The sequence below is a fragment of the Pseudophryne corroboree genome, chromosome 1 (assembly GCF_028390025.1).
Source record: "Pseudophryne corroboree isolate aPseCor3 chromosome 1, aPseCor3.hap2, whole genome shotgun sequence".
Classification (NCBI taxonomy): domain Eukaryota; kingdom Metazoa; phylum Chordata; class Amphibia; order Anura; family Myobatrachidae; genus Pseudophryne; species Pseudophryne corroboree.
Window position 1 is genome coordinate 263,764,572 of NC_086444.1, and position 20,306 is coordinate 263,784,877.

A 20,306-nucleotide genomic window follows, 5' to 3' on the forward strand; every position below is an offset into this window, starting at 1 on the left:
TTTTTTTAAAAATAGATTTCTAACTTTTTCATACTTTACCATCCACATGGACTATGATTGGGAATAGTAACCTGCAGCATGGCGAGCGAAGCGAGCCATGCAAGGGGACGCGGTACACTAATCGGGGTTCCTGTTCATGTTACAGAAAAAATGACACCAAAAACAGTTAAAAAAACCACGTCAACTTTTTTCACATGTCGACCTTTCATGTGTCGACCATTTTCATGTGTTGACCATTTGTCCATGTCGACCATGACACTGTCAACTAATAGTGGTCGACCTAATGACTCTCAACCTTAACATTGTCGACCATTCATACCGGAACCGTACAGTACATACCTTTCACTTATTGCATCTAATTCTATCTGGCTGCATTCAGGCTAAAGCTGGGTACAGTACATACCTTTCACTTATTACATCTCATTCTATCTGCCTGCATTAAGGCTAAAGCTGGGTACAGTACATACCTTTCACTTATTACATCTCATTCTATCTGCCTGCATTCAGGCTAAAGCTGGGTACTGTACATAACTTTCACTTATTACATCTAATTCTATCTGCCTGCATTCAGGCTAAAGCTGGGTACAGTACATACCTTTCACTTATTACATCTAATTCTATCTGCCTGCATTCAGGCTAAAGCTGGGTACAGTACATACCTTTCACTTATTACATCTAATTCTATCAGCCTGCATTCAGGCTAAATCTGGGTTCAGTACAAACCTTTTACTTATTACATTTAATTCTATCTGCCTGCATTCAGGCTAAAGCTGGGTTCAGTACATACCTTTCACTTATTACATTTAATTCTATCAGCCTGCATTCAGGCTAAAGCTGGGTTCAGTACATACCTTTCACTTATTCCATCTAATTCTATCAGCCTGCATTCAGGCTAAAGCTGGGTACAGTACATACCTTTCACTTATTCCATCTAATTCTATCAGCCTGCATTCAGGCTAAAGCTGGGTACAGTACATACCTTTTGCTTATTACATCTCATTCTATCCGCCTGCATTCAGGCTAAAGCTGGGTACTGTACATACCTTTCACTTATTGCATATCTTTCTAACTGCCTGCATTCAGGCTAAATCTGGGTACTGTACATACCTTTCACTTATTACATCTCATTCTATCAGCCTGCATTCAGGCTAAAGCTGGGTTCAGTACATACCTTTCACTTATTCCATCTAATTCTATCAGCCTGCATTCAGGCTAAATCTGGGTACAGTACATACCTTTCACTTATTGCATCTAATTCTATCAGCCTGCATTCAGGCTAAAGCTGGGTTCAGTACATACCTTTCACTTTTTACATTTAATTCTAATTCTATCAGCCTGCATTCAGGCTAAAGCTGGGTTCAGTACATACCTTTCACTTATTACATTTATTTCTATCAGCCTGCATTCAGGCTAAAGCTGGGTTCAGTATATACCTTTCACTTATTGCATATCTTTCTAACTGCCTGCATTCAGGCTAAAGCTGGGTACAGTACATACCTTTCACTTATTACATTTAATTCTATCAGCCTGCATTCAGGCTAAAGCTGGGTTCAGTATATACCTTTCACTTATTCCATCTAATTCTATCTGGCTGCATTCAGGCTAAAGCTGGGTACAGTACATACCTTTTGCTTACTACATCTCATTCTATCCGCCTGCATTCAGGCTAAAGCTGGGTACTGTACATACCTTTCACTTATTGCATATCTTTCTATCTGCCTGCATTCAGGCTAAAGCTGGGTACTGTACATACCTTTCACTTATTAAATCTCATTCTATCAGCCTGCATTCAGGCTAAAGCTGGGTTCAGTACATACCTTTCACTTATTGCATCTAAATCTATCCACCTGCATTCAGGCTAAATCTGAGTACAGTACATACCTTTTGCTTATTACATCTCATTCTATCAGCCTGCATTCCGGCTAAAGCTGGGTACAGTACATATTTCACTTATTCCATCTAATTCTATCAGCCTGCATTCAGGGTAAAGCTGGGTTCAGTACATACCTTTCACTTATTGCATCTAATTCTATCAGCCTGCTTTCAGGCTAAATCTGGCTACAGTACATACCTTTTAGATCACTGGGCTGATCGGGTAAATACTTCCAATCAGCCGAGTGCTGTGTCCCCAGCTTGACCTCGTGCGAGCCCTCCCATACACACTGTGCGGGAATTAGCTCAGTGTGTAGGGGCTGCTATGGGATTTGCATGAGATGTGATCTCCCGATCCCAACCGTTGCAGGATAGTTTTAAGCTATTGGCTAACGCTCCTGCAACAGACCTACATCATACACACCTATACAGTTGTCGGCCTGGTCATCCAATATTGGGTAATTGGGCCAAGGATTGTATATAGGTGTGTACCCAGCTTAGAGCTTTGAGACCTTTGATCATTCTGACGGAGGCAGAACTGGCATAATAAGTCTCTACATTTATCACTTTGTATAGAACTGTTATGAGAAAATGAAGGGTTGTTACTGTCTTCTATTTCACACAGTAAGTTGCACATTATGCTGTGTGTTGACATTCCAAGACTGAATCAAATAAAACAGCGCTACATTATAATAAACAGATGTTTTATAACATTTTCGCTACTGCTGTGAAGAGGCTGAAAACTAATTCTATAATGATTCTAATTTGACTTGTTTGTAGTATAATGGTAACATGGCAGCACAGTGATCTGTAATTTTGTTTTAGTGGTAAACATAATAACAGACATCTCAGTTCGGCATTTTGTTTCAACTCCATGTTGCTGAATCTGTCAGTGACACTATTGTTCCTGTGCTGATAGTTTCATTAATCCCAGTAAGAGATATAAATGTGTATATATGTATCCGCTATGCTGAGGTATTTGGAGTTTGCTGTTGGCATTAAGGGGCTGATTCATAGATTAACCTAGCCATGCGTACGCACACATTAGCCGCGTCCATCTGGTACGCGCAGTGGCCACAGTGCACACAACCCTTCTCCTTGTGGTTGCATCCAGGAAGGATGCGGCCGCAAGATGATTGACAGAGGTGAGCATTAGGGGGCGTGGTGGGCTGAACAGGGGCAGGCCGGGAGCGGTTTTCAGGGTGACGTCACACGCTGCCACTCCGATTAAAAAACTGATGGCGGACCGCCTGATGTCGTATTGGTGTTTTCAGTGTAGTATTGTGTGAATAGGTTAAAAATAATCTGGAAAATTATAGACTATGGATATGTGATTGCTTGCATTGTGGTATCAGGTGACTCTATAGGGCCCTATACCCTGTGCGATCCGCTGCCAAGCTGCCCGACGGCGGATACGGCCGACGGGCGACCCGGTGGCGGGGGGGGTAGTGACGGGGGGAGTGAAGTTTCTTCACTCCCCCCGTCTCCCGGCTCCATAGCAGTGCAGGCAAATATGCACAAGATCGTCCATATTGGCCTGCATGCACGGGGCCGCGCATCGTTCATCGCTGGTGCCTCCACACTGAAAGATATGAACGGTATCTCGTTCATTAATGAACGAGATCGTTCATATCTTTCACTAATATGGCCCATTGTGTAGGGCCTTTATCCTTCCTGCACTGACTGCTTGTTGCATTGCATACTAAGGTTTATAAAGACAATCGCATCCATTCAGTATAAATTATGTGCAATGGCGGATGTTACGTTATTATCCAAAGGGATTTAGAAGATTTTGTAATTATTTTGTTTTCACTTTTCTATACAGTATACTCTGTGTAATTTGTTATTCAATATAGCATTCTTTATGGGAACTAGTCTGTGTGGTACTGTATACTGAGTCCGTAGCTGAAAACATTGAGATCCATTATTGTGTTGCAGCTGCCAGTGCATTTTCATACTATGGGGGGTATTCGATTGTTTGAAAAGTCAGTTGGGAGTCTGTTTTTTCCTAATTAATAGACAGGGGAAAAAACAGACACCCCACTGACTTTTCAAACAATTGAATTCCACCTATGACTTCTTATTGTTACCAGATGATGACCTGTTTCATATTATCTCTCAGATCCTCCAAGGTGATCATTTGTAGGAGATAGAAAAGAACATTATGTTGTTTTTACATTACGTAACATAAGATAATTTTTAAACCACTGTTGTAAAATAATATTTTTTTCCAGTTATCAGTCTTTAATGTTATAATGGTGAACTTGTCTTTTTCAGCAAGAAGATGCTTTCATTATCGTGTTGCTATGGGCTCTTTGCGTTAGTTTTCTACCAATGGCTTGGGATGTCATTGTCACTGAATCTTGAGGATCCGAATGTTTGCAGTCACTGGGAAAGGTGAGTATATGTGGCTGTATGTCCTGTTGTATCTACAGTGCCTCACATGGTAGCTGTTAGACCATAAGACCAGGGGTGTATCTAGGGATCTGAACACCCCTGGGAAAGTAAGGGACTGGTGCCCCCCCTCCCCCCATATTTGAAATAGGGAATGTGCGTGTGCCAAAAAAAGGGGCATGGCCACACACTATTACCCCCAATTCAAATGAAACCACACAGTAGTGCCCCATATACATATTACACCACACAGTAATGTCCATTATTCACGTTACGCCACACAGTAGTAACCCTTATATACATTACGCCATACACTTGAGCCCCTTATTAACATTACGCTACACAGTAGTACCCCTTATACACATTATGCCAATCAGTAGTACCCCTTATACACATTATGCCAAACACACTGTGTGCGCACTCCAGCTCCCACGAAATGTCATCTCCTCCTGTACATGCTGGGACATAGGAAGCGTCATTCCCCTGTTCTGCATTTTGCAACTGTATTGTGCTGTCTTTCAATCATCTAGAACGGAATAAAGCAGGTCAATGCAATCAGTAGTTTATGCCAATATTGGAATTATTATATATAAAACATAGTTGTGCCTCTTAGCAGAAGAGTAAGACACCCTTAGGGCACTAATAAATGGATGCATGGGATTGGAGCCTTACCCATTTATTCTCTACGGTCAGTTTTGTTTGTAAAATATAATTAGAGGGAAACGCTGCATTCTCCTCCATGCAGCTTTTTCCTACCACTCTTTTGGGCTACTCATCCTGCTCAGTAATCTTCCTCCACCACATGTGGGTGCTGCGTCGGTCCTCACTCCTCTCAGGGGTGGGGAGACACCTCTGCGGGTGGCAGAAGAGACAATGTCACTGTGTGCTCTCATTCCCGCCGCCAGGAGTGAGACAGGGGAGGCGGGCTAAGTGAAGGTGACCTGCAGTGACACCCGGCAATGACTAAAGCAGCCAGCAGCCAGTGTTATTTGCGCTGGTGCCCGGCGGCTCAGCACGGCACTACAATAAAGAAACTGTATAAACTACAGCTCCCATCAGCCCTTGCTGCTGTGAGCTCTGGCAGCAAGGGCTCATGAGAGCTGTAGTTTATGCAGTTACTTTATTGTAGTGCTGTGAGGAGCTGCCGGACACCAGCGCAAATAACACTGGCTGCCGCTGCTGCCTGCTTTAGTCATTGCCGGCCATGGGTGGTACTGCTGGGCAGCGCCCCTCTTCATCTGGCACCCCTGGCGAGTGCCATCTTGGCCAATGGGTAGCTACGCCCCTGCATAAGACTATATGTGCTGTTGTATCTACAGCGTCTCACATGGTAGCTGTTAGACCGTAAGACTGTATGTGCTGTTGTATCTACATTTTCTCACTTGGTAGCTGTTAGACAGTAAGACTGTATGTGCTGTTATATATACAGTGTCTCACATGATAGCTGTTAGACATTAAGACTGTATGTGCTGTTGTATCTACATGTTCTTACTTGGTAGCTGTTAGACAGTAAGACTGTATGACTGTATGTGCTGTTGTATATACAGTGTCTCACATGATAGCTGTTAGTTAGACAGTAAGACGGTAAGTGCTGTTATATATACAGTGTCTCACATGATAGCTGTTAGACATTAAGACTGTATGTGCTGTTGTATCTACAGTGTCTCACGTAGTAACTGTTAAACCGTAAGACTGTATATGCTGTTGTATATGCAGTGTCTCACATGATCGCTATTAGACAGTAAGACTGTATTTGCTGTTGTATCTACAGTGTCTCACATGGTAACCATTAGGCCGTAAGCTTTTGATAGTGTCACATTATAGCACAGATATCCAAAATCTTAATTAATAAACTAATAACGTTAGAGCTGAAACGCCAATTTGATTTAGTTATGAAGTGTTATGTAGTGAGATATAGGTCTCTCTACGCAAGTCTGTTTACCTATAGCTATTTTGTACTGTAAAGTAGGTAACTAAGTATTGTGATATTCTGTAAAAGAGTATGTGATGTCTAACAAGTCCTTAGATGTTGCCATATTTCAGCGGAAGTCCTTCACACATGCTGAGTCACTGACTTTGATCAATTAATCTGCTTTATGAGCAGGCCCGGTTCTAGACCTTGTGGCGCCCTGGGCGAAAGTTTCCTCTGGTGCCCCCTCCTCCACCACCACCACCACCTGACAGGTAAAAATAGGGTTAGTGCGCACAGAAGGCGCATGTCGAAAAATAGGGGGGGGCTTCATAGAGAAGTGGCGTGGCCACAGAATAATACCAATTCACATTATACTGCACAGTAGTGTCCATCAGTCACATTACACCACACAGAGTGTCCGTCAGTCACATTACACCACACAGTAGTACTACATACCATGTTAGAGCCCCTTACACACATTACACCACAGTAGAGCAGAGCCCCTTATACACGTTATGCCAGGTAGCTCCTTATACACATTGCTCCAGGTAGCCCCTAATACACATTGCACCAGGTAGACCCTTATACACATTGCACTTATTTAGTGCCCCCTATGCAATGCCCTCATTAGTAGTGCCCCCATTAGTAATGCCTCCGGTGTAGATATTCCTCCCCTGTAGATATGCCCCCATGTAGATATACCCCCTGTACTTATGCCCCCTGTAGTTATGCCCCAGTAGAGATGCCGCCAGTAGTAATGCCCCCAGTAGAGATGCCCTCTGTAGTAATGCCCCCAGTAAAGATGCCCCCTGTAGTGATGCGCCAGTAGTGATGCCCCCAGTAGTGTTGCCCCCAGTGGACATACCCCCAGTAAAGATGCCCCCAGTAGAGATGCCCCCTGTAGAGATGTCCCTGTAGAGATGTCGCCTGTAGAGATGTCCCCTGTAGAGATGTCCCCTGTAGAGATGTCCCCTGTAGAGATGCCACCTGTAGAGATGCCCCCTATAGAGATGCCCCCTAGTAGCAACGCTTACACACACACAAAAAACACACACACACACACAAAAAAATAAAAAAATAAATAAACCCCACAATACTCACCAGCCCCACTTCTGCTTCCGGACCACTGCCACCCTCCGTCTGGTGCCTGCTCCTCGGATCTATGGGAGAGACGTCATGACGTCTCTCCCATAACGTCACACACTGCCTGAGCCGGAAACCAGAGCTCAGGAGTGAGCTCCGGCCTCTGGCTGAGTGGAAGGTGCTTACTGCAGCAGGTGGCCACACAGCCCAGCCAGGTTGCAGGTGGGCGGCTGGTGCCTGCAGGGTGACCGCGGCCATGCCCTCAGGTCGCAGCGCCTCGGGCATCCGACCGGCTTGCTCATGTCTAGAACCACTCCTGTCTGTGAACACCATAGTATTCTGGATTCTTCGAACTTGATATTTTACAGGATAGATACTCAATAATAACAAAACAATTATGTATGTATATATATATATATATATATATATAACAGGTCTTCACCCAGCAGCCCATGAAGACCGGTTGTTGTTTTGTCTGTCTTGACAAAGGCTCATATGGTGCCGAAACGTCGACATACTGCTGACATGCTGTCGTATATTGCTGCTCAATCTCAGTTGGAGATGCACCTGTGAGGTACAATAAATTTGCATAAAATTGGAAAGTGGTGAGTGCCTGTACGTTTCTTTGGATATCTATGGACTGTTAAAGCCCTTTATGGAGCTCCGCCCACAGTGAATTTGTAGCAGAGGGTGTGGACTTATTGGATATATATATATATATATATATATATATAATATATGATATCACATCTTAAAAAATATAAATGTATGTGTATCACTCAGAGTAAAACATTTCTGTTAATACTGTAAGTTCAATGTACTATTATATACAGTATACTACTATAAAACCATGCATTGATGTACATATTAAGAAACATCAAAGACAGCCAATCCGCAAAAGCTGAGGTTGTGACAATTGGGCATACTGTATGTATCAAAGCTTGGAGAGAGATAAAGTACCAAGCAACCAGCTCCAATCATTTTCAAACACAGCCTGTAAACTGTCAGGAGCTGATTGGATGGAACTTTATCTCTCTGCAAACTTTCATATGCCCCAAAACGTACATATACTTCTGTAAGATGTCTTATTTGCTCTACTATGTTTGTGTATGATGTGGGTGCTGACTGACTTGGGGTAGGATCAGGATTGATGAGTGCTCCGGAAGGGTAAGGGAAAGTGAGTGTTGCAGCTTTTTGCAACACTGGTAGTTAAGGATGTGTAGCTACTTAGGAGGGGATGTAGTGTCCAGCATGCCGACAGCCTGAATCCCGATTCTCAAAATCCTGATAGATCCCAATGGTAAGTATTGGGGTAAAGGTTAGCCACTAGGGAGAGGGCTAATGTTATACTGTGGGAGGAGACGGTTACAGTTAGAAGTACTAGGGGGAGGACAGTTAGGGTTATGTTGCGGGAGGGGGCAGTTACGGTTAGGATGTGGGAGGAGATGGTTAGGCTATGGGAGACGTGGGTTAGGATTAGGGTTACAGTTCTTAACCAATATCCGTTGGGATTTTGAATGTTGAGATTGCGCTGCCGGAATTCAGACCAATGACATGCTGAGCGCTGGGATATCGTACCCAACCCCTTAGGCTTTTGTCACCTGGAGGTGCTGTGATGTACCTGCATTACTTCATAATGCACCAGCGTAACTTCCAGCAGTTGTAGTTGCAGAGAGTGATCAGCTGTGATTGGGGGAGGTGAATTGGGCAGTATAGACTGGAGCTATTTAACATAACCCAGAATAATAGAATGAGACAGTACATAATAATACTAAATACCCCCTTACTCAAGTTGCTCATATGAAGTGCAATATGTGTGCGCTATATAAATGCTTATAATAAATGAAATAATGGAATCATCAGCCAGTCTCTGCAGCACCAGATAAGATGCACAGGTGTGGATATGAGTTCTAGGTAGCAGGTGCAGTGGATCATCCACTTCATGTATTGGGTGGTATGTCAGCTGACTGACAGTCACATGACCTCCTCCACCAGTCCGACGGGTCACTGTCCCGATGGTCGGCATGCCGACCAATAGGGACTATTTCCACTCGTGGGTGTCCACGACACCCATAGAGTGGAAATAGAACCCGTGGCGACCGCAGGTCGCCACCGAGCCCGCAGCATGGCAAGCGCAGCGAGCCCGCAAGGGGCTTGCTGCACTCACTCCTCCCCGCCGGGATCCCGGCGTCGGTATGCTGCCGGGATCCTGGCGTCGGTAAGCTGACCGGCGGTCAGGAGACCGCCGGTCAGCCGTACTACACCCCATGTATTTGTAGAGTAAGAATCCTAATCAAAATGATGCAGCAACTCCTATCAATTATGAGACTGATTCTAGATACTGTAGTTAAAAATAAAATAGTCCTATAGCTTAACTTGGTGCATCAGAAAGTCTGGAACAGCAACACCTCTATATGTAACCCACTAGATAGAAAATGTTCATATCAGGAGCCGTTACTCTACATCCTGACTCTCCATCTGCTTTGCTATTTCCCATGGGCTGATTTCCGTGAAGATGTCAGTAAATAAAAGCATGTGGAGGAAGAAGGGTCACACAGGAGCTGCCAGTTCCCATACTCTCACTATGCTCGGTGCCCTTATCCATGGCTCTGAGTGATCTTTCTTTCTTTCTTGGAAACTCAGAAATAAATAACAATTTTATGTGAAAGCCAAACGCTGAGGCTCCGCCTCATACAGTATAAAAGAATTAGCGGCACCCTACAATTCCCGTTAAACATACTACAGGGCAGTAAAAATATTTGACATTGTAGTTCTACTTGCCCTATGCAGGCACTCTTAGGGGAGAATGTTATGAAGCATATTTGGAGTAATGTATGTTGCCCTCTAATCATAGTAACCGTGTGTTTAACCTCCAGGTGTTTATCGACATGAAATGATATGTATGGAGCTAGAGGCAGGCTGCCACTCAGGGTTTCTTTCTTTGTTTAGAATGTTTACACTAAGATCTTGTAAGAATAATGCATTTGTTATATCTTTATTTCGCAGCTATTCTGTTACAGTTCAGGAATCCTATGCACATCCGTATGACCAAATCTATTACACCAGCTGCACAGATATACTGAACTGGTTTAAATGCACTAGACACAGGTAAGCTAATCGTGTTTGCTGTCATTTCTGATCATTTATTATTTTGATAACGTATCATTATTTTGCAGAAGAAGTGTTTGGGCAGTTCCGGTATGAATGGTCGACCATGTTATGGTCGACAGTCATTAGGTCGACCACTATTGGTCGACATTGACATGGTCGACATGGACACATTGTCGACACATGAAAATGGTCGACATATGAAAAGGTCGACATGAGTTTTTTAACTTTTTTTGGTGTCGTTTTTTGCGTAAAGTGACTGGGAACCCCAATTAGTGCACCGCGTCCCCTCGCATGGCTCGCTTCGCTCGCCATGCTTCGGGCATGGTGCCTTCGCTCCGCTACCGCTTCGCTCGGCACACTTTACCGTTCCAATCGTAGTCCATGTGGATCGTAAAGTATGGAAAAGTTCCCCAAAAGAAAAAAAGTTAAAAAACTCATGTCGACCTTTTCATGTGTCGACCATGTGTCCATGTCGACCATGTCAATGTCGACCAATAGTGGTCGACCTAATGACTGTCGACCATAACATGGTCGACCATGTGAACGGATACCATTTGGGCAAAACTGTTAGATAATGGTACCTGTCTCCTGTGCCACAGCATCACATGGGTGCATCCCCTAGTGTTCATTTCTCTAGTGTCAGAGAGTCTCAGGGAGGCGGAGCTGAGTACATGCCACGCTCCTCCATCTTAGAGTCAGAGAGTGTTCTTAGCTGGAGACCAGAGAGAGAGAGAGGAGCTCAGAGTGTGAGACTTACAGCTTTCCACGTGTGCCGCATGTACCGCGCTACTGGAGCTTGTACAGAGTGCTGGGCAGTGCATTGTTCCTTCACAGCGGGAGTCAGACTGCACGGCCGTGCAGTCCTCCGTTCCTCACACACCGCAGCCACAAACAACATACTGATAATTACCATCAATGCACTGTGTTACTCTGTATATTACCAGGGGCCAATTGCCTATTATTGAAGCATACCCAAGTCACCTGTGTATTACAAATAAACCTGCTTGCTATTAATTCATTAACAGTGTGGACTAACGTCACTACACCAAGAACCGCAATACTCTGCCACAAAAACAATATGTTTAAACGTTTGTTCAGGCCAGGTTTCCACATCACCTTCCATTTGCAGATAAATACAAGATGAGCGCTCCCAATTATCCTGGTGCATGCAATGAATTCAGATAGCTTTTCTCAAGCTGTATTCTGAAAATGTTTTCCTGCTTGGTGGTTGTGTGTTTCCCAGGCCTGGCTCACTGTCCACACATGCACATCTGCAGATGTCCCCTGCATTGTCCCTGCCAATGTATTCTGCAGGTTCCAGTTGTATTTTTCATTGTAAAATGATAATTGTAGCCTTAATTCATCGTCATGCACAGTGGAGATAAATGTAAATATCTACTGTATTTTATAAAACAATGGGCCTAATTCAGACCTGATCGCTAGGCTGCGATTTTGTATAGCCTGCGATCAGGTCTAAACTGCGCATGCTTATGCCCCGCAATGTGCAGGCACGTCGCATGGGTACAAAGTGGATCGTCGCTCAGCGATGGGTTTGCACAAAGGATCCAATCGCACGCCCATTCACAAGGAGATTGACAGGAAGAAGGCGTTTGTGGGTGGCAACTGACCGTTTTCAGGGAGTGGTTGGAAAAAACGCAGGCGTTCCCAATTCCTGACGCCGGACAGGCTGAAGTGATCGCAGCGGCTGAGTAAGTCCTGGGCTGCGCAGAAACTGCACAATATCTGTTTGTACAGCTCTGCTACACATGCGATCGCACACTTGCACAGCTCAAATACACTCCCCTGTAGGCGGTGAATAACTGATCGCACCAGTGCAAAAATCGCTTGCTAGCGATCAGGTCTGAATTAGGCCCAATATCCACTTTCGTGGTCATTGCAGTTTATGGCCTGTAACACGCAGCATTTTATTAACACATATTTTAATAACCCTTTCATTTCACACACCTGTTTTAGGCATCATCACAAATGGTAGCAAAGCCTGAAAATGTGACATCAGGCACTGGAAGTTGTATATTATATGTGAAACTTGTGTTGTTAATGATTTTTTTTTTGTACTGATTGTAATGCTTCTTCTTATATCTGGGACACAGAATTAGTTACCGCACTGCATATAGACGTGGAGAGAAAACTATGTATAGACGTAAATCTCAATGCTGTCCTGGATTCTATGAAAGCAAAGACATGTGTGTTCGTAAGTACATTTTCTTTATTGTAAAGTGTCGGTGTCCCTGTATACAAATTTGATACAGTTGTAGATATTTTATGAAGTTATTAGAAGTCATCCTATATAGTTATAGCAAGCTGCAAATTAACAAATTTTGTTGCACAGCTAATCTCCGCATCTGCTATAATAATGTTCCCAATACAGTCTATGCCTCAGAAACAACAAAATTGATTGTGGTCATAATACAACTATGATATTTACACTGCATTCCTGACCATGAAAAATGTTCCTTTTAGCAAAAACAATATGACGTTACCGAATGCTGTTAAAATATATACTGTATATGTATAAAACAGTAAAGTCTTTTGAGTATGTTAAGGGGTAGTCTAGGCCACCAAAAGCTTTGTAGTCTGTATTTATAATTAACTGCCTCTACTAAGTGATTATTACGGGGTAATAAAGTACACACAGAGTAGAATGCAACAGGTCTCCTGGAAGTATTTGGGGTGGGCAATTTATACATTATCAGTCCACAAGTGGCGCCAGAGTGAACTGGGGCAGTAAGTTCCCCCTCCACTCCCACCGCACACACACCACTGAGGACAATCTTAAAACGAGTGAAAGTATCCAGGCTGATTGCTTAAAGGGGCAGGGGGCTGGATTACCCTCTGGCAATTTATGTATGTGAACTCTACAAAAAGGGTAGCAAAAAATGGTGTACATTCTTGTATTCCATCTGGGTGTATACCCCTACTACCAGTTGATATGGAACAATCCTTGCTATAGCTATTTATGAACAAAAAGCAACATTGGTCCTATAGGATCCTGCATGATTTCTCTTATCTGCTGTAATCATGTTTCCTAGATACTGTATATGAGCTAACACTCTAATCTAGTCCCTGACTGTCCTGTATCACCTTTTTGTCTGCCACACTGTAGACACCAGACACCAGTTGCTATAACAACTAAACACAACACCCAGACATAAGTGGTTCCAGCTGATTGTAGTCGCAACTACTCTACTACAACTGGTACAGTAGGTGCTTTCATTTGGAGAGTGTCTGGTGATCAGTAATGGGGTACGCAGTGAGCGACATTTTGCGAGCCTGTTGGCAGGTGTTTACCCCCAATATGTCTGGGATATATCGTTCACAGACATATTGCGTCGACCCAGCAGAACAGCCAATGGTCGATATATCTAAAGATATATTGGCGCATTTGGCTGTGTGTACGGGTAGTCGGCACCTACTGCAGAGGCCGCCGGTGACTGACAGCACAACAGGGTAGGCACATGTGAATGCCCACCCAGTTGTAACATCAGGCATGACACAGCGGGTGGATGATTGGTAAGTGTGTATGCACTTCGTCAGATAGGTCGACGGAACGGCCGCTCTGTCGGGCAGCTGTGTAGCCAGATGAATCAGAAACACTACAGCTAGGTAATAAGAGGACAGTGTAGCAGAGTAAGCCAACCATTCCATAAGTAGAACAGTACAAGCAGTTATCCTTCTCCTTTAGACATAGTGCATCAGTAAGTTTGGCCTTTTGCTGTGCAGCAGGGATTTGAGGTTGTGTATTTCTACAATTTTAAGCACTTAGTGATGTGATTCTTTAAAGCTGCTAGACATGTGGGGTCACTATTTTGCTCAGTCATCCCCCAGTTACTCTCTGGCAACACAGCTCAAACATCGAAGGTGACATTTCTGATAAAATCCTTGACACCACATGTCATACTGTTTAGTGCTTCATTTCATTTGAAAACTACAGTGAAAACTACTGGGCAGCACAGACATTATTTTGTGTCATGGAAACAAGGGCTTTCAGTCATGACTGACATTTACCAGGTTGAATGCATTCACTATAACCAGTAGCCTGAAGGAACAAGTTAGTCTACAGCATTGGTTCTCAACCTCGGTCCTCAAGTACCCCCAACAGTTCATGTTTTCCAGGTCACCTAGCAGTTGAACAGGTATATTCATTACTCACTGACACATTATAAAAGACCCACAGGTGGAGCAAATTATTTTACTTGCAATCCTGTGAGGAGTTCTTGTTACTGTTATAACATAAATAATTATTTGATATGATCCTTTAAGTACTTTATAACCTCAAATTTGTGCAGTTCTGGTGCCTGGTATGGACTTGACACTGTCTCTTTTAGTATTCTGACCTTCTTAATGCAGACATAATATCCAATTAACCACATAGTGGTCTCATTAATACAGATTTTCTGTACTGGTCGGGCTGAAATGGGTGTAAGACGTTAAATTGTCTACAGCCTTTCTTATCACACTCTGTGAGACAGGACCAGGACATTTTTACATTTTTCTTTTCCTATACACCATATTTCTTCACTATATTTAACTAGGATAATGGATCTCTTTATGGGTAATCAGATTGCTTTTAAATTAATATTTCAATAAAGTATGTCTTAACAGTATATTTCATGATTAACTAAAACTTATTGAAATAAATTTCAATTAACAAGAGTGCACCCACACAAGAGCCTTCTTTCTCTTTCTCTATTTGACCAATCCTGTGAGGAGACCTGGAAAACATGAACTGTTGGGGGTACTTAAGGACCGCCATTGAGAACCACTGGTCTACAGTATATTTCCTTTAGACAGTACATGTAGGAGACAGAGAATGACTGACATCGCCTGACTGCTTTACCCATGTTTATTAGTACAATATTCAGCATGTGAATATGTGTAAAATGATTAGTTATAGATTGTTTAAAAGAGGCGCTTCAATTAAATGATGTCTGAAAAACTCAGAATCAAGCAGTCGAATTTCGTATTACTGTAGATCATAAATCTAGCTTTGCCCCATTAACACTAGGTGCCAGAAGTAATGACGCTTGAGTTTGGCGGCTTTGTGAGATGCCAGATGAATTCGGACGTTTTTTTTAAAGGGGCAATCACTTACAAACAAAACCATGCCTTGTCAGTGATTGCCCCTATAAAAAAAATGTCCAAGTTCAGCCGGTATGCCATACAGCCGCCAAACTCGGGCGTTATTACATCCGGCCCTAGATGTTATTCTCTGTAAAGCCCAAATATAATCCTTATACAGTTTTATATAAAAAGTATAACAGTCACAATTTATTAAAATTCAAAGTTTACAAAAAGGTAAAAAATATTTTGAAACATTCAGTCATGTAGCGCCTTGCTTCAACTGACATGGTTTTCACCCTTTTATCACAAAGGAGACATATCTTTCAGTCACAGGCTCCCTGAAAGAGTTCTCTAATGTTTAACCCTATGCGTTTCGTTTCAAATGGACTTCTTCAAGGGGAATTTCTTCAGAAATGTTTAATAATGAGATCACTACAAACTGGAATCCATCATAATAGAACCAGTAAGAGACAGCTCTAAGGGGGTGATTCAGAGCCGATCGTAGATGTACTAAATTTAGCACATCTACGATGAGTTACTCTGACATGCGGGGGGACGCCCAGCACAGGGCTAGTCCGCCCCGCATGTCTGGCCCTGACTTCCCCTCCCTGCACAGGTGTGAAAACATCGCACGGCATCGATACTTTTGCACCTGCCAAGTAGCTCTCTACCTGAGCAGCCTAGCTGCACTGGCAGATGGCTACCCGCTGCATTCTGGGTCGCATCAGCTGCGTGTGACATTACGCAACCACCGCTGCCCGCCCCTGCAACTGTCCGTACACGCCTGCGTTGTCCGTACCGCGCCCCACCAATTGTGCCCCGGCCTCAAACCACCTGCAAAGAGTCCTCTTAGGTGTGAGTGAAGTTCAGTGTATGATATATATATATATATATATATATATATATATAATATACACTGCATACACATTTTACATAAAAAACAATATTATGAATTTCATGAAGAAACAGTTTCAAATATATTTAATTCTAGATTCACCACTAAGCGATTCAGTACATGTATGAACTATATAAGTTCCACCCAGTTCAAAAAAGTCAGTGAGGCAATGTGAACAGACAGAATAGATCCACTTACTAATGCAACACTTGTATAGATGCTTCCAACTTCCATTGCTTCTACTAGTTGCATATTGGGGGTCATTCCGAGTTGTTCGCTCGTTGCCGATTTTTGCTATGCTGCGATTTGTTGCTAAATGCGCATGCGCATGGTACGCAGAGCGCATGCGCTAAGTTATTTAACACAAAACTTAGTAGATTTGCTGGTGTTCGTACGACGCTTTTCAGTCGCACTGCTGATCGGTGAATGATTGACAGGAAAGGGGCATTTCTGGGTGGAAACTGAGCGTTTTCTGGAAGTGTGCTAAAAAACGCAGGCGTGTCAGGGAAAAATGTGGGAGTGTCTGGAGAAACGGGGGAGTGGCTGGCCGAACGCAGGGCGTGTTTGTGACGTCAAACCAGGAACTAAACGGACTGAGCTGATCGCAATCTGTGAGTAGGTCTGGAGCTACTCAGAAACTGCAAAGAATTATTTAGTAGCAGTTTTGCTAATCTTTCGTTCGCTATTCTGCTATGCTAAGATACACTCCCAGAGGGCGGCGGCCTAGCGTGTGCAATTCTGCTAAAAGCAGCTAGCGAGCGAACAACTCGGAATGAGGGCCTTTGTGAGAGAGGGGTGGCTAAATCATGGTTAAACAATATTCCACATTAAAGGGCCCCATACACTTATATGACATGACGGTCCGTCATGTCATATCAGATTTCCTCCAACCTCCCAGCAGCCTCCCCGTTGGCAGGATAGTATTAGATATATCGTATGCAGGTTTTTTTTTTGCATACGATGTATCTTTTACTTTCCCATCCATTTACTGCGGGATCCGACATATAACAAGTGCAGCATTTGTGATATGTCGGATCTAGGGGGATCTGATCCAATGCACATGGGAACGCGCATTGGATCGGATCGGGGGAAAAGCACACCGAAAATGCCCATTTTCACCCAATATATCGGGCTGAAATCGGGCATTATTGGTCTAGTGTATGGGGCCCTTTAGCTTGTAAGAGGATAAGCACATAAAGACAATTTGTTTTTTAATTGGGAGGAGGAAGATATAGCCTCTTACAAATAGAATTATGGGCACTCATTAGTTAACTATGTCAGGCAGACTACACTTAAGCACTGGTCACCGGTCTCCTCCCAGCTGCTGTGCCAGCCCTCCCTTGTGCTGGCGACACTTAATGGCAATGTGCCAGTCAGCCAAACTCAGATACTAAAGCAAGCTGTTGGTGTCAGGCATGGTAGCAGTACGTGACAGGTTCAGGATTAACCCTTAGATGCTAGATGGGGGCAGTTGACTCCCCCACTGGTTAATATAAGGATTGCATATTTTCGGCTCAAATTTCAGAGCGAATTCTTAGTAAATGTTTCCCCAATTTGGATCTAGCATTGTTAATATTGTATAAGCAGCTGTTCAAACACAACGCTTCATGCTTTATTATGCCCCTAATCACTAAGCTGGGATAGGGAGAGAGAATAAGAGAACGTTTATTCTTTTCAGTTTTACAGTATTTTCTGAGACAGAAACAAAAAAAATGTAATTTGACATATTAAAAATTAAATAGAAGCATATCTGAAACATTACTATATCAGCATATAGTCTGGGGTATAGCAAAATATTTGTCCAGAATGTCACTCCTACTGGCGCCATAATGGACGACTATTACACTACCTGGAGTTCCACTTTATCACCGGCTTCTCAAGCTTAAAAACCCATACGTCCTATATTCTGTAGCTGTTTCTGTTGGCTAATATTACAGTCTGTTCCTTTTTAGCTGCATGTGTCAAGGGTGTAAATCTTGCCTTGTACACCAGTTTTTCTTTTTTGCCCTGTTAGCTATACTAGCTGGATCCAGTGACTTCAGTATTTAAAGTGGGACTAAACTACCCAAAGGACCTGATTCTGAGTGTACAGCAATTCTAAGTTGCTATAAAGTCACCCACACGTGCGTCCCACAGTGTGTACGCACAGAAGCGCAGTACTGATTGCGACGCTCAGTCTCAGAACCATATTGGAAATTAATTAGCCAGGAGGGTCACAGGCATGTTGCAGTAGAGGATGAAAATAGACGAATCACTGACATTGGAGGCCATACGCTGACAGAGATTTGGCACCTCGCTTGGGGCTCATGCTGGTTTCAATGGTACAGTATGTCCGATGGTAGCGCCAAAAGCAAGATTGTTGTGTCTAAAGATGCAAAAAGTGGGAGTCCCAGGCAGGCACATGCTTATACACCAGGGAAGGGCTAACATTAACATTAGCATAAAGTCACAGATGCACGCTTATACACCAGGGGAAGGGCTGACACTAACATTAGCATATAGTCACAGACGCACGATCATACACCAGGGGAAGGGCTGACATTAACATTAGCATATGGTCACAGACGCACCATCATACACCAGGGGAAGGGTTAACATTAGCATATAGTCACAGACGCACGCTTATACACCAGGAGAAGGGCTGACACTAACATTAGCATATAGTCACAGACGTACGATCATACACCAGGAGAAGGGCTGACACTAACATTAGCATATAGTCACAGATGCACGCTTATACACCAGGGCAAGGGCTGACACTAACATTAGCATAATGTTCCTGACGCATCTACAGGAAAAGACACTACAGTGGACGCAGCAATGTAAGACACTGAATCAGACCCAAAATGTTTTCTATTGTTAAGGCGGTTAATATATAATTTTAGTTTCCATTAATGTCAGAATAGACAGCCGCACTTTGCAGTATTTCTACGAATGTCCACCACACATCTCTATTCACTGATTGTTTACTGTGTTGTGATTCAGAATGAGTTAGTTTGCTCATAATGTTCAGCACAGCTAACAGGGCTGATAACAGAGCACAAGTTTACAAGATGCTGAAAAAGCCATTTATAATATGGTGTTGACATTTATAATATGGTGCTGACATTGAACAAGTGTATGGCATCATATTTTCCCCATTTATCTGCATTGTAACCAGTGGTGTATTAGCGGAGGCAGTCTCCATTTGGGCCCCTCCTCTCTGTGCCACAGTCTACTGCACAGTTGTCCAGGGTAATGGCGCCATACCATTTTCCCAGCCGTGTTTCTACTGGGCATGCGCAAAACACTTTGGAAATGCCCGCTATGCCATTTTCCCAGTGAGGTTAGGATTCAAGAAATGGGTGCAGGGTATGTAATGTGGCACCCCCTGGACCCAGGGACCCATTGCACTACACATCCTGCACCCGTTTTAGATACACCACTGATTGTAACTACATTGGGTGACATGGGGTCTATGTACTAAGCCTTAGATAGAGATAAAGTCCCAGACAATCAGCTCCTAACTGCCATGTTACAAGCTGTGTTAGAAAAATGACAGGACCTACTTGGCTGGTACTTTATCTCCGGCTACTTTATCTCTCTCCAAGGCTTACTACATAGACCACCATGGGCTGCTATACACTAGACTATATGTTCTGTTTATAGCATGATACTATAATTCAATGCATAGGGGTCAATCCTACTAGGTGAGAGTGGGTCAAAAAATAGTGACATATACTTGGTGACATATCATTTCATGTGTTCAGGTTTCTGACATATTTACAGAAATTGAAGAAGCTACTCCAATTTTATTTGGCTGTAACTTAGGGGGACATTTAGTAAGCAGTGATAAGAGCGGAGAAGTGAGCCAGTGGAGAAGTTGCCCCATCAACCAATCAGCAGCTCTGTATAATTTTATAGTATGCAAATTATAGATGTTACTTCAGTGCTGATTGGTTGCCATGGGCACTTCTC

General features: G+C 43.3%; 1 protein-coding gene across 3 annotated transcripts in view; it reads left to right on the top strand.

Moving 5' to 3' along the window:
* MEGF10 (multiple EGF like domains 10) overlaps positions 1 to 20,306 on the top strand; it is a 183,335-nt gene that overhangs the window by 59,056 nt on the left and 103,973 nt on the right. For all 3 annotated transcript variants that reach the window (XM_063964243.1, XM_063964244.1, XM_063964245.1), the window contains exons 2-4: positions 4,150 to 4,269; positions 10,268 to 10,369; positions 12,484 to 12,584. In XM_063964243.1, the coding sequence (XP_063820313.1) occupies positions 4,157 to 4,269; positions 10,268 to 10,369; positions 12,484 to 12,584 (316 nt within the window). In that variant the 5' untranslated portion in view covers positions 4,150 to 4,156. The remainder of the gene's footprint in view (positions 1 to 4,149; positions 4,270 to 10,267; positions 10,370 to 12,483; positions 12,585 to 20,306) is intronic.